A 15,164-nucleotide genomic window follows, 5' to 3' on the forward strand; every position below is an offset into this window, starting at 1 on the left:
AGAAGAAGAGTGTGTGTGTGTGTGTGTGTGTGTGTGTGTGTGTGTGTGTGTGTAAATCTTTTAAATCTTTTTCTGAGCTTACAATTGATCTACACCACCACTAACAAACTTACTTTATTTAAAGCGACCACAGAGATTCTCTATAATAGTGATTCTCAATCTTTTTTTTTAATTGAGGTAAAATCCACATAACATTACAATTAACCATAATAAAGTATTTAATTCAGTAGCATTTATTGTATTCACAATGTTGTACAACCACCACCTGTCTCTAGTTTCAAAACTTTTCCACCACCCCAGAGAAACACCTTATACCCACTAATCACTTTCTATCCTCCTCATCCCCTATCCCCTGGTAACTAATAATTTTATAAGCATATAAGTTATTTGAACAGCATAAATTCATGAGCAGCACACTACCAATGAGATGTCACTGAATGGAGGTCTTTTGTTTGTATCTGCTTTAGCCACTGGGATGTGAATATTTCATATTTGGTTCACAATGCATCATAATAATAAGTCAAAGCTTTTATTAATGCAATTGTGTATCCTGGATACTGAAGTGGCATAACATCACCTCCCATAGCAAATCAAATTGATAAGGTGACAAGAAACTAGGAGTAACTTGTAATTAAAAGACAAGAATCTCAGCAGCCTGAAAAACAAAGCCAATTCAAGACTTTATTGATGCAGGGGGGGAGCTCCAGGCTCTGCCCCTGCACCCTGAACCAGCAACGCGCAGGGGAGAACACCGGCAGCAGCACCAGACGGTAGAACTGGGCAGCTACACGTGGCCTCCCCACCCCACCGCCTCGGACCCAGGCAGTGGGGGAGCTCCAGACCCCGCCCCCATGCCCTGAACCAGCCTCACACAATGGGCACGCCTGTGCTGGCCAGAGGAACCACAGCTCCATGCAGCTCTCTCACGTCCCCGCCTTGGACCCGGGCACTTCGGGAGTTCCAGGCCCCACCCCCACACCCTGAACTGGTACTGCGCAGGTGAACCCACCTGCCAGCCAGTGGAACCGTGACTCCACGTGGCTCCCTCACCCTGCTGCCTCTGACCCAGGCAGGGGGGAGCTACAGGCCCTGCACCTGCGCCCTGCACCAGCACCACGCAGATGAGCCCACTGGGGGCGGCTGGCAGCAACACCAGCCAGTGGAACCACGCAGCTCCACGCAGCCCCACATCTCGTGGCAGACCCAGGGGGGAGCACCAACCTACGGTTCCGATCCACTGAGTTTGGCCCAGCAGAACTCCACATGCTAGAGGCTCATTCTACGACCACAGAGTATAGAACGGGGACCAAGGTGGTTTAACATAACCTCCACCACACCTACTGTCAAGCAAAGACAATTCATCCCCCACAGTAGCAACCAAGGCCACTCCACAGCCAACCTCAGTGTAATAGAAGAAGCAAACACCCTACCAAATGACCAAGCATCAGCGAAAAAACACTAGAAACATAAACAGTCAAGAAGAAGTGCCACCACCAAAAGGATACAGTAATGCCCCAAAGTCAGACTCAGGGAATCCTTGAAATGTCTGAAAAAGAATTTTGAGCAATGATCTTAAGAAAACATGAAGAAATAAAGGAAGACTCAATTAGAGAGCACAATGAAACAAACAAACAAAAAAACATCCAGAATATGAAGGAGGAAATCTACAAAGAGATTAATACCATAAAAAGAGTGTAGCAGAACTTCTAGAAATGAAAGACTCACTCAGTGAAATAAAAAAACACAACTATGGCCTTGAGCAGCAGGGTAGAGCAAGCAGAAGAAAGAACTTCAGAGCTTGAAGATGGTCTTTTTGAAATAAGTCAGGCAGACGAAGAAAAAAGCATTAAAAATAATGAGGAAAACCTATGAGAGACAGCAGACAACCTCAAACACTCTAACATCCAAATTGTGGGTATTTCTGAAGGGCAGGAGAAAGGAAAATGTATTGAAAACCTACTCAAGGAAATAGTAACAGAATGCTTCCCAGGTGTAGGGCAAGAGACAGACCTTCAGATCCAGGAAGCTCAAAGGTCCCCAAACAGATTCAACCCAAAAAGATCCTCCCCAAGACATATTATAGTAAAATTTGCAAAGCTCAAAGACAGAGAATTCTACAAGGAGCAAGAAAAAAGTGTCAGGTCAGTTATAGGGGAACCCACATCAAACTAACAGCAGACTTCTCAACTGAAACCCTACAGGCCAGAAGAAAGTGTAATGATATATTTAAAATACTAAAAAAAGCTGCCAGCCAAGAATTCTTTACCCAGCAAGGCTCTCCTTCAGACACGAGGGAGAAATAGTGTATTTCCCAGATAAACAAAAGTTGTGGGAGTTCACCACCACACAACCAGCCTGGCAAGAAATTCTCAAGGGAGTCATTCATCTGGAATCTGAATATGGTTACCATCATCACAAATACACAAGAAAGAGCAAAACCCACAGTTAAAACAAAAATGCCAGCAAGAAAGAGAAAGAAGCTAAATTATTCCACTGTAAATTCCCAACTCACATTGAAGGAGAGAAATAAAAGGGGAAATAATGATCAAAAGATATTTAAACCACCTAAACAAGTAGCAATTAAATGACAGGAATTAAACAACACTTCTCAATAACTACTCTGAATGTGAATAGACTAAACTCCCCATTCAAAAGACACAGATTAACTGACTGGTTAAAAAGCTAGACCCAAGTATATGCTTCATGAGACCCACCTCACCTGTATAGACACTCATAGACTAAAAGTGAGGGGATGAAAAAAGATATACCATGCAAATGGAAACCAAAAATGAGCAGGAGCAGCTATTCTTATATCGGACAAAATAGACTTTAAACCAAAAAACATTAAAAAAGACAAAGAAGGCCATTATATAATGATAAAGGGAACTATCCAGCTAGAAGACATAACCATCATAAACATGTATGCACCCAATACTGGAGCACCCAGATATATTAAGCAAACACCCGTAGACCTAAAGAAGGAGATAGGACTCAATACATTAATAGTGGGTGATCTGAACACCCCTCTCTCAGTATGGGACAGGACTTCCAGGCAACAAGTCAACAAAGAGACACAGGATTTAATCTACACTCTAGACCAACTGGACTTGGCAGATATATACAAAACATTTCACCTAACAGCTAAAGAATACACTTTCTTCTCATTAGCTCATGGTACATTCTCCAGGATAGACCACATATTAGGTCTCAAATCTAGTCTCAGCAAATTTTAAAAAATTGAAATCATTCCAACAATCTTTTCAGACCACATTGGACTAAAACTGGAGATAAACAATAAGCAAATTGCTGGAAGCTATACAAGTACATCGAAAATAAATAATAGGCTCCTGAATAACCTGTGGGTCCAAGAAGAAATTAAACAGGAAATCAAAAAATTTCTAGAAACTAATGAAAATAAAGATACATCATATCAAAACTTGTGGGATACTGCAAAAGCAGCACTAAGAGGCAAATTTATTGCAGTAAATGCTTATATCAAAAAAAAATGGGAAGACTCCAAATAAACGACCTAACGCCATGCCTCAAAGAACTTGAAAAACAACAACAATCCAAACCTAAAGGCAGTAGACAGAAAGAAATAATTAAGATCAGAGCAGAATTAAATGAAATAGAGACCCCCCCCAAAATAGATAAGATCAACAAAACTATAAGTTGTTTTTTTGAGAAGATAAAATAGACACACCATGAGCTAGATTAAAAAAAACGGAGGGAGAAGACCCAAATAACAAAAATCAGAAATGAAAAGGGAGACATTACAACTGACACCACAGAAATACAAAGAATCATTAGAGACTATTATAAACAACTGTATGACAACAAATTTGAAAATCTGGAAGATACAGATAAGTTTTTAGACACATATAAATTACAAAGACTGAACCAAGAAGAGATTGAAAACCTGAACAGACCAATAACAAGCAAGGAGATTGAAGCGGCAATTAGCAATTTTCCAACAAAAAAAAAGTCCTGGTCTGGATGGCTATACAGCTGAATTCTATCAAACTTTTAAAGAGGAGTTAATACCAATTCTCATGAAACTGTTCCAAACAATTGAAATAGACACTACTCTCCCAAACTCATTCTGTGAGGCCAACATAACTCTGATACCAAAACCAGATAAAGACACAACAAAAAAAGAAAATTACAGGCCAATATCCTTGATGAACCTAGATGCTAAAAACCTCAACAAAATATTAGCAATTTGAATACAGCAACATATATTTTAAAAATTATACACTATGATCAAGTGGGATTCATCCCAGGGATGCAAGGGTGGTTCGATATATGAAAGTCAATAAATGTGATAACATCAGCAAGCTCAAGGACAAAGTCCATATAATCATCTCAATAGATGCTGAAATAGCATGTGACAAAATTCAACATTCCTTCATGATAAAGTCTCCCAACAAATTAGGTATAGAAGGAAAGTATCTTAACACAATAAAAGCCATTTATGACAAGCCCACTGCCAGATTATTCTGAATGGGGAAAAATTGAAGGCCTTCCCCTTAAGGACAGGAACAAGACAAGGATGTACACTCTCACCACTTCTATTCAACATAGTACTAGAGGTACTAGCTAGAACAATCAGGCAAGAGAAAGAAAGGGAATCCAGATTGAAAAAGATGAAGTCAAACTTTCACTATTTGCAGATGACATGATACTATATATAGAAAAACCTAAAGACTCTATCAAAAGACTCCTAGACCTGGTTAATAACTTCAGTAACATTGCAGGATACAAAATAAATGCTCCCAAATCAGTAGCATTTATATACTCAAATTATGAATTAACAGAAAGAGAAATAACGAAAGTAAGCCCATTTACAATTGTCACCAAAAAAATACAATGCCTAGGGATCAATTTAACCAAGGAGGTGAAAAACCTCTGCAATGAGAATTACAAACCACTTCTGAAAGAAATTAAAGACACAAAAAGATGGAAAGATATTCCATGCTCTTGGATTGGAAGAATTAACATTGTGAAAATGTCTATATTACACAAAGTGATCTACAGATTCAGTGCAATCCCCATCAAAATATCAATGACTTTCTATGCAGAAATGGAAAAAACAAGCTTACCTTTCATATGGAAAAACAAAAGACCCTGAATAGCCAAATCAATCCTGAGCAAATAAAACAAAGCCAGAGGCATAACTCTGCCTGACTTCAAATTATTCTACAAAGCTCTTGTAACCAAAACAACGTGGTACTACTATAAAAATAGACATTCAGACCAGTGGAGTAGAATTGAGAAGCCAGAATCACTCCTCGGGCTTTTAGCCATCTGATGTTAGACAAAGGCAACAAAAATCTACATTGGGGAAAAGACTGCCTCTTCAACAAGTGGTGCTGGGAAAACTGGATATCCATATGCAGAGGAATGAAGCTGGATATGCATCTCTCACCATACACTAAAATCAACCCCAAATGGATTAAAGACCTAGGTATAAGACCTGAAACTGTAAAACTACTAAGGGAAAATATAGGTGAAACACTTCAGCAGTTAGGTTTGGGCACAGGCTTTATGAACATGAGCCCAAAAACACAAGCAGCAAAAGAAAAAATAAACTAATGGGACTATATCAAAATGAAAAGTTTCTGCACAGCAAAAGAAACAGAGTGAAAGGACATCAGGGAAAAGATTGCCTCTTCAACAAGTGGTGCTAGGAAAACTGGATATCCATATGCAGAAGAATGAAACTAGATATGCATCTCTCACCATACACTAAAATCAACTCAAAGTGGATTAAAGACCTAGGTTATAAGACCCAAAACTATAAAATTACTAAGGGAAAATATAGGTGAAACACTTCAGCAGTTAGGTCTGGGCACAGGCTTTATGAACATGAGCCCGAAAGCACAAGCAACAAAAGAAAAAAATAAACAAATGGGACTATATCAAACTAAAAAGTTTCTGCACAGCAAAAGAAACAATCAGCAGAGTGAAAAGACAACCTGTAGCGTGGGAGAAAATTTTTGCCAACTATGCATCTGACAAGGGACTAATATCCAGAATATACATAAAACTCAAGCAGGTATACAGTAAAGAAATTAATGGCCCAATTAAAAAATGGGCAAAGGAGCTGAATAGACATTTTTCAAAGGAAGACATACAAATGGCCAACAGATACATGAAAAAATGTTCAACATCACTACTCATCAGGGAAATACAAATTAAACCCACATTGAGATACCAGCTCTCTCCAGTTAGACTGGCTGTAATCAAAAAGACGGTGAATAACAAATGCTGGCGAGGGTGTGGAGAGTAGGGAATACTACTGCACTGTTGTTGGGACTGTAAATTAGTACAACCGCTTTGGAAAATAATTTGGAGGTTTCTCAAACAACTACAGATAGATCTTCCATATGATCCAGCAATCCCTCTTCTGGGTGTATATCCAGAGGAATGGAAGTCATCATGTTGAGATACCTGCACTCCCATGTTTATTGCAGCTCTGTTTACAATAGCCAAGACATGGAACCAACCTAAATGTCCATCAATAGATGATTGGATAAGGAAACTGTGGTATTTTATACACTATGGAATACTATGCCATAGAAAAGAATGAAATATTCCCATTTGCAACAACATGGATGAACCTGGAGAAACTTACATTGAGTGAAACGAGCAAAGCACAGAGGGATAAATACCGCATGTGCTCACTCCTATGTGGGAGCTAAGAGAGAAGGGAAGGCAGGAAAGAAAGACCACAGTAGTGCCATGATCCAACAGAGGGAGGGAACATTCCTAGGGCTACAAATTGGAGTTGCAATTTGGAATTCCAAATTGCAGGAATTCCAAAGCTCAGTTAGGAGTTTTGTAATGTTACTAAGCATTGTGCATCAGCCAGACTTCTTAGTAAATTAATTAGTGCTCTCAGGAAACACAAATAACTCTTATATATTTTTTTAAGGATACCAATTAGTAACCCTAATTAACTGCTTTGATGTAGTAATCCTTAGTCATACTTTAAATAACTTGTGATTTTTTGAAGGAATCAGAGAAAGGGATTGTAGTTTAGAATCATTTTGAGGACTTGCAGAGCTCTTCTTTGGCCCTCTCTGAGAATCACTGCCCTGCAGAATGACTAAGGACATTCTCTTATTTAATTATAGCCATTGCTTTAATTCATGAGGCCACAGGATTTAACTGTCCCAGCAGAAGACTGGACAGCCCACACTCCAGCCTCCATTACCAGAAAATTAATGTCGATGTTGTAGTTCCCTTGCTAGGCAGCCAGCTAAAGGTATGGATGAGTTGCTTTACCTTTCCACCCTCAAAAAAATGAGCTAGATAATTTCAAAAATTGCATCCAGTTCTAAGTTAAGTGATTCTCCTAATCATTGCTACCACAAAAACCCAGTGAATAGGTATTAGCTTCCAAGCTTAAAGGGTATCAAGTTTTTGGCTCCTAGGGGGATCTGAGAAGAGTGTTAAGTCTTTAATCACAGTGAAGATCCTCCTAGACGATATTACTACTTACTAGTTTCAAGTAAGAATGAAAATAAATCCTATGATCTCTTCCAGTTTTAGTGTCACCACCAGTTTCCATTAAGGCTGAAGCATCTCTAGTTGGAGGCTGGCTGCTCAGTTGCTATACTTTAGGCACCCTCCCCCCTTTTCCTCTCTAGAATGGCTAGTAACTCGGACTCAGCCATCCCGTTAAAGGTCAAAGATATTGGCTTTACCCAAATAGGGCTGTAATTATATTCTGAAGCACCGCTCCCCAGCAGTGTAAATAGCCCCCTCCTTACCAGAAATGGAATGTGCCTATACATAGAGTTCCAATGCTTCTACATAGACGGTGGTGGTTTTATTTTGCCTGAGAAACTGGGCTTCAGAATATAAACTGTCAATACCCTATTGGAAATTCTTTTTTGATGCTCTTTATTTTGACCCCAGTGTGGGCACTGTTGGATCTCTCCTCTAATTGCATTTATTTTTTACTGCCCAAATTAAGGAATTCTTGATGTTTCCCATTGTGTCCATTATACAGCAGAGATAGGAGAACATTAAGGACACAAGTGTGACTGACTAACGCAATACAGGGGAGGCAATTGACTGGAAATTGGTCATGTCAGATGAAGACTGGATTCTGTAAATCTCAATTGCAAGGCATATTTAATCACCAGACTTTATGAAAATTATCAGGACACCATATATTTAATAATAGATTTACCATGGATTTATCAGAAGATTTTTTGTTAAGTTCTCTTAGGGGGAAGTATTAAAGAGGAATAATCTAATTAAATGTTTCCTTGTGTTTTAAGAGCTTTCTTTGCTGGAAGGTGGCCAGTGATGAAAACAAGCTTCATTGCTAAGTGAATATATGGTGCTTTTTTTTTTGTATTTCCACCATACTAAATGTTTCCTTCCCTTTCGAGGTGCCCACGGTCCGCAGATGATGAACGAAAGCATCCAGTCCTCTGTCTTTTCTGTGGGGCCATACTATGTTCTCAGAACATTTGCTGCCAAGAAATTGTAAATGGGGAAGAAGTCGGAGCTTGCATTTTTCATGCACTTCACTGTGGAGCAGGAGTCTGCATTTTCCTAAAGTGAGTAGTGAGTGATCTGGAAGCTTCATAATGAACTTAGGGAATCTGGATCCAATCTGGAGGCCATTATGGCAGCACAGTGTGTTGACAGGATGTAATTGATCAGAAGTTAGAAGTATAAATCTGTTATTCACAGAAAATTGCATTTAAGAAGATATTATAGGTACTGGCCAGCCATCAAAACAAAAACAAAAACAACAACAAAGAAGATATTACAGAATAAGTAGTATGGGGGAAAAAAAGGTAGGATTCTCTTTACATTTCCATTATTTGTGGAAACAAATAGGATAGACTTTGTATTAATTACTGTGGTGTTGTGTAATACTCAGGTATAAGGAAAGAACTTGGAGTCCTAAAACTTATATTTAAAAAGTACATGTAGATTGTTACTTTAGGTTGTCCTTTAAATGTTTTGAGTTTATTTCCTCTTCAATCCACTATTTCCCCTGGTCTTTCAGCAAAGATTGAGAGTAAAAAAATAGTCACTAACATATATGAAAAAAGAGTATAAGTTGCCTGAGAGAGAGTAATAAACTTCAAAGTGGATTTGTATGCTTTTCTTTCCATTCTTGCCATGTAATGCAGTTTCTATTTACATAAATAAATAAACCCAAATAGCTTGCTAACTGTGGAATGTATAATCATTACTCATAGGCATCTTTTGGACCAAGGGGAAAGAGTGCGTGGAAGCCAAACCCAAACACCTATTTTCTTCTAGGGAACCCACAGCAAGTAAACTCACTACCTATCCCAGCTATTTATTCTATAATTTCTCTACATATTACTTATCCTTTCTGTCTACATGTACACAAGCTTTTTTTATGCCTCCATTTCTCTGCTGTAAGAGTCCCAAGTGCCTTCAAGGTGGCAGTGGTTCTTTTTAATCTGCACTATTGGAGGCTGGCTCTAATCAGAAAACCTTTTGCACTTTCCCAGTTAATGTTCTGTCTGGCCTGAGGTTATCAGACTAGGACATGTTCTTTTCTTATTATGCTCCCTCCCCTCTCCAGGTTGTGATTCAGGAAATAGAACAGAAACAACCCCAGCCACCATTTTTCAGTGTCTGTGGTTTAAGTAAGACAGCCTCCTGTCTCCCTTCAGTGTGTTCAGTCGGTATTATGGATCTCATTTCCCTAAATCCACTAATTCTTTCCTATAGCTTCAACAAAAATAGCAATGTTTGTTCTCTTTTATTTAGACAAAACACAATTTAGTCTATCTGTCTATGCACAGAATTCCTAACAGATACTGGCCATATCTATTCTCTAGATTAACTTTAATGAAGTGTCTATTATTTGGACACATACACTTAATAATACTTCCTGTTGGTTCTTTTTCCTTCAGAATCAGAGAATGCAGAGTGGTCCTGGTTGAAGGTAAAGCCAGAGGTTGTGCCTATCCAGCTCCTTACTTGGATGAATATGGAGAAACAGACCCTGGCCTGAAGTAAGTTTTTCTTTTGATAGGAAGATTTCAGTTCTTTTCTATATTGTCCTTTTTTTAAATTATAGTCACATTATTATATGTGGATAATAATTCTTTAAACACAAACTAATGCTAAATATTGAGAGATATTTTTTAATAGCTATAAATTTAAAGAAATATGATGCCATCCTAAATGTAATACATAACTTTCGATAACTTTGTGCTTCTCCAACATTTAAAGGTAATACTTCTCCAAAAATTTTAAAGACACCAGCCATCCTAATGTTTGAATTTTCTATTATTTTAATCAAGCTTTCTTCAGAATTACTTAGAAGGTTATATCAAAGAAAGAAATTTGTAGTGTCCAGTGGTGGAGTTTGGTTTATAGTAGATATTTATTATTTCCATTGCAATACTTGAAACTTTTTATTAGCCAGCTATATCAATCATCTTTGCTTCTGAACATTAGCGAAATATTTAGAAGTATAGAATACAACAGCCAAACTTTAGTCATTTTGGATTAGCTGTTATATCGTGTTGCAAACTGTTCATCCCTAGGATTGAAGTGTAGTACTGAAGTGTAGAATACTTTTCATGTTCTTCCCCGAGGTAGGATCTGGGGTCCTACTAATGGCTTATGATAAATGAGGCAGTAAGGCCTCTTTAACAGTAACCCAAAAGTAAATACAAAGATTAGATCCCTTTATAATAAACTGTCTTTTTGTTTAACTGAAATTTTGTTCTTTTGAAATATTGCTCAGAATGAACAGGCTCACTAAATGGGATTTGGGATCTCTTTGACATAGAGTGTAACAACATTTGACCTGTCTTTAGGTTTAAGGAGAAAAAAACTGATGGTGAAAGTAGTTAAAGACTGAGGATAATCTGAATTGTTCTAGAAAGGTACAAAGAAGCAGAATTTTTAAATTAATGAGGCAGTTTGAAAATTCCCAACCAGCTGAGACACTTGAATGCTTCAAGGAATGAGGAGGGTCTCACAGTTCTCCATTATTGGCAACAGCCAAACTTTAGTCATTTTGGATTAGCTGTTATATTGTGTTGCAAACTGTTCACCCCTAGAAATGTAGTTATTTATGTATTTGCTAATCACCAGCAAGTTTGTTGTATCATAAGAACAATTATAACCAAATATTTCTGAGTAGCAGAATATAATTTGAGCACTTAGTGTTATACCTCAGTCCTAACTTCTACTGTGCAAAGCTCAAATCAGAATTGGAGAAGCTATATGAGGCCAAAAGCTATTAGAGCCCTATTCAGGCTAACAACCCAAAAAGAATAGTGCTGCTTCAAGTTATAAACCTCATTGGCCATTTAAATGAGGTCCCATAATGCCCATGGTATACAAGGATGTTTCAGAAAGATCATGGAAAAATAGAATTAAAAGATAATATGAATCTTTCCAAGAACTTTTTGAAGTACCCCCGTACTTGACCTATTTTCTGAATAGTCAAGGAGTAAATTTTTGTTTCATTAGCTAAGTAACCTATCAAGTTCTCAGTGATCAACCGTGAAAAGAAAATATCCCTTTTTAAACCTTGTCCTGGTGATTCCTCCCAGCTCCAGGAATGCATACTAATTTAGACAATAAAAATGTAGCTGTTACTTGGTTCAAACTTACATGTTTTTTTTTTCCCCTGAAGGAGGGGCAACCCCCTTCATTTATCTCGTGAGCGGTATCGGAAACTCCATTTGGTCTGGCAGCAACACTGTATTATAGAAGAGATTGCTAGGAGCCAGGAAACTAATCAGATGTTATTTGGATTCAACTGGCAGTTACTATGAGCTCCAACTCCGCCTCAAGACAATCATGAATGACGACAGTAATAAAGACTGATTCAAAATTATGGAGACCTTTCTGAGGGCTGGGGAAGTGCTGGAGGGTCTTTTACTCCATGTCCACATTCACGTACATCAGTAAAATATTCCTTAATAGAATATTGCTTTCAATTAGCAAACATATGCTTCAAAGGAAAAAAGGACATATATTATTGATCTGTTTTATGTTCTAGAACACTAAAGAAATGTTTGTTCACCCCAAGTGTCAGATTCTACAAATATTTCCAGGAAACTAATTCCCCTTCACAATCTGTCCCATTTCATTTCACTTCGTTCACCTTGTAAATGAAGTCACATCAAGCAGTTGTGGACATTTTTACATGTTCTGCAATTTTTTTTTTTTTTTTTTTTAATTGACGGCTGGCCTATAAGGAATTCCAAACCCTTGACCTTGGTCTTCTGCAATTTTGTATTTGATGTTTTCTACTCAAGTTTAGTTTAGCTAATATCAGATCATTGACAAGATTCTAATAATCTGTGATAGCCCTCCTTGCAGCTAAAGAGGAATTGCAGAAACCATGCAGTATAAGTATACTTTAGTTGAGAAAGATTTCAAAAAAGTAAATATTTTATTTATCTTTTAAGGAAACACCCTTAATGTTCCACCTGCTGCTTTAGCCACAGATTAAACTAAATCTCTGTGTGAACAGCGTGCAATTTTTGCCAGTGTGGAAAAGCTTTTTTCCCACTGTAGACATCAAAAAGAGTTAGGACAATGTATTCGTTATTCATTCCTGATGGTACAGAAAGCCTGTAATCCTCACCTCTGTCTACAAGTAGCTTTATTGAGTTTTGAAATAAAATTTTCCATTTTCCGAAGGCAAGTTTCTATAATGAGATCACTTGGATCTTGATTGTGGCACCATTATTTGACTCTCAGAAACCTGTGACAGTTCTGATGTAAACTATTTGTAGAATGAGGATAAGAAAATTCTCCCAATGAATAGAACATGACAGTTGTAAATTAAAACAATCAGATTTAAGCCAGTTCTACAACCTTCTATGTCTTTGTAAAAGACAAATACTTGTTGTTATCTGTGTGCAACCTTTTCGTAAACTCTGGTTTTATAACTAGTATAAACAACCAGAAAAGCCATGTGATCAACAGTGTGCGTCCTATTATAACATGCTGTGGTTGAGCCTCTTGTTTATAAATAATAGAGCTCTCCTGAATCTGTGCATAGACTTCTTGGTTCTTGGCTTTAACTTTTTATATCAAGAACTTGAGATATAAAACAGCAGACAGAAGATAAATTGAAACCTACATTTTAGCTTCTCTTGTCTCTGGGATAACGTTAGGAGTTTGAAAGATGCATTCAAAGACTATATCATATTTTGCCTTTGGCTACTATTGTCTTATAGATGTGTGTAAATGTTTTCCTACCTTCTTTTTGTTCAGCAGAGGCAAGCAGGTAAAAATACATTTGCTAAGTGATTAATGGTGCACATTTGGGACTGGATTTCTTGGTATTTCTATGTAAAGAAAAGTGGATTTTGTAGTAAAGGATTGGCATGAGCAGGCATCATAATCACATTCATGATTTTCTACTTGAATTATTACTATTGAGAAGTTATCAGGAATAGATACAACTCTAGCGAACAATTTGTAATTAATGGGCAAGGATCAGGAAACTCAGTATTCAGTTTGTGAGATTTGCCAGTATGGTTAAATGAATTGAACTTTTCCCTTTGTTTCTTATTTAATTTTGTGGAATGGATTGTTTGGCTGGAAGTCTGGGCTAGAATAGGCAACAGAAGATGCTGACTTCTGCCCTGAGTGGTCCCAGCTTAGCAAAGATAAACTGACTTTATTTCTAGTCTTTTTATACTCACTTGATAAATCCTGGAATTAAGCTCTCCAGCTGCCAGAAGGACTAGGTGGCAATGGCCAGCCAGAGCTTTACTGCCAAAGAACCCCTTTCATATTGAGTTCTGCTTGCTGAGATTGATTCAGACCTCTGCACTGTAGATGAACATATGTCTCAGTGCTGCCCCCAGCCCAAGGGATTTTTAATTATATTTTAATGTCCTGGTGGTTTGCCTTCATCATTGCAAACAATTTAATCATGCTTATGAAGTTTACTTACAAACAAGCAACTGAGTCACTTTATTTTCTTTAGTATAGTATGTGAAGGAACTGGATCAACAGATGGCTCCAAAACTGTGTTTTTCTAATGTTTGTTGAGGGGCTGGCAAGAACTTTAATGATACAGTGAAGAAAAACATATCTGTATAATTAATTTATTATGTTGGTGTATGGGCTGTGAGTTCACCTTTCAGTGGTCATTTGTCATTTCATAACAACTATGCATTTTGGTTCACTGTGATGATCTATATGTAGTGACTGCAACATGTTTATACCACTGATTCAAATTCCATCCATGATGAAATTATACAAATAATTCATATATTGATATCTTTTATTGCAAAAATGTAAATTAAAAACTTGTATAATGTTCTTGTGCTTTTTGAAATAAAATATCTTATATGTGTATATTTAAAAATAAAAAAGGGACTTGTTGTGTTTGGGATTTAGGTTTGAAGTATAAAAATCAATACCTAGAATGGAGCTCTAGTTAAAAGATATCTTTGTCAGCATAGGAAAATGTTTTCAAATGTTTTAAAGACATAGGTTTTTAGTGTAAATGGGTCTCCAAACTTTTTGACCATACACTGTGTCAATAAGTAATTTTAAGCATGCACACCAAGTGTGTGTATGTATGAGTATTGTATTAGTACATTTTTGTTGCTTATAACAAAATACATGGAATTGGGTAATTTATAAAGAAAATGAAATTTATTGCTTACAGTTTCTGAGGCTGGGAAGTCTAAAGTCCATCTGGTGGTGGTGTCGGTGACTCAGGGATCTCACATTGAAAGATGGTGGAAGCAGAGAGAGAGAGAGAGACAGACTCCCCTCTTCTTTTAAAGCCCTCAGAAACATGCCCCTGACCACCATTTTTAATCCATTCACTACTGCATGGTCCTACAATCCAATCACCTCTTTAAGGTTCCACCTTTCAGTTACCATAATAGGATTTCACATCCCCTTAACAGTCACAGTGGGGCCTAAGTTTCTAATACATAAAACTTGGAGGACACAATTCAAACTTCAGGGAGTTTTGGGGAGACACAATTCAATCCACTACAAGTACATATATATGAGGGTACTTCAGAAAGTTCATGGAAAGATTCATGCTATCTTTTAATTCTATTTTTCCACGAACTTTTTGAAGTACTCTCATATATATTATATTCATGCAGTGCTGTACTAATACATCAAGTACATTGTAAAACATAACT

General features: G+C 37.4%; 1 protein-coding gene across 1 annotated transcript in view; it reads left to right on the forward strand.

Moving 5' to 3' along the window:
• The window catches only part of UBR1 (ubiquitin protein ligase E3 component n-recognin 1), a 143,251-nt gene extending 128,898 nt beyond the window's left edge, over nt 1-14,353 (forward strand). Inside the window, exons 45-47 of the mRNA XM_008574027.1 lie at nt 8,409-8,579; nt 9,924-10,025; nt 11,666-14,353. Of these exons, the coding sequence (XP_008572249.1) occupies nt 8,409-8,579; nt 9,924-10,025; nt 11,666-11,807 (415 nt within the window). The 3' untranslated portion in view covers nt 11,808-14,353. The remainder of the gene's footprint in view (nt 1-8,408; nt 8,580-9,923; nt 10,026-11,665) is intronic.
• The last annotated feature ends 811 nt before the right edge of the window (nt 14,354-15,164 follow it).

Source organism: Galeopterus variegatus, unplaced genomic scaffold (assembly GCF_000696425.1).
Source record: "Galeopterus variegatus unplaced genomic scaffold, G_variegatus-3.0.2 Scaffold984, whole genome shotgun sequence".
Classification (NCBI taxonomy): Eukaryota; Metazoa; Chordata; class Mammalia; order Dermoptera; family Cynocephalidae; genus Galeopterus; species Galeopterus variegatus.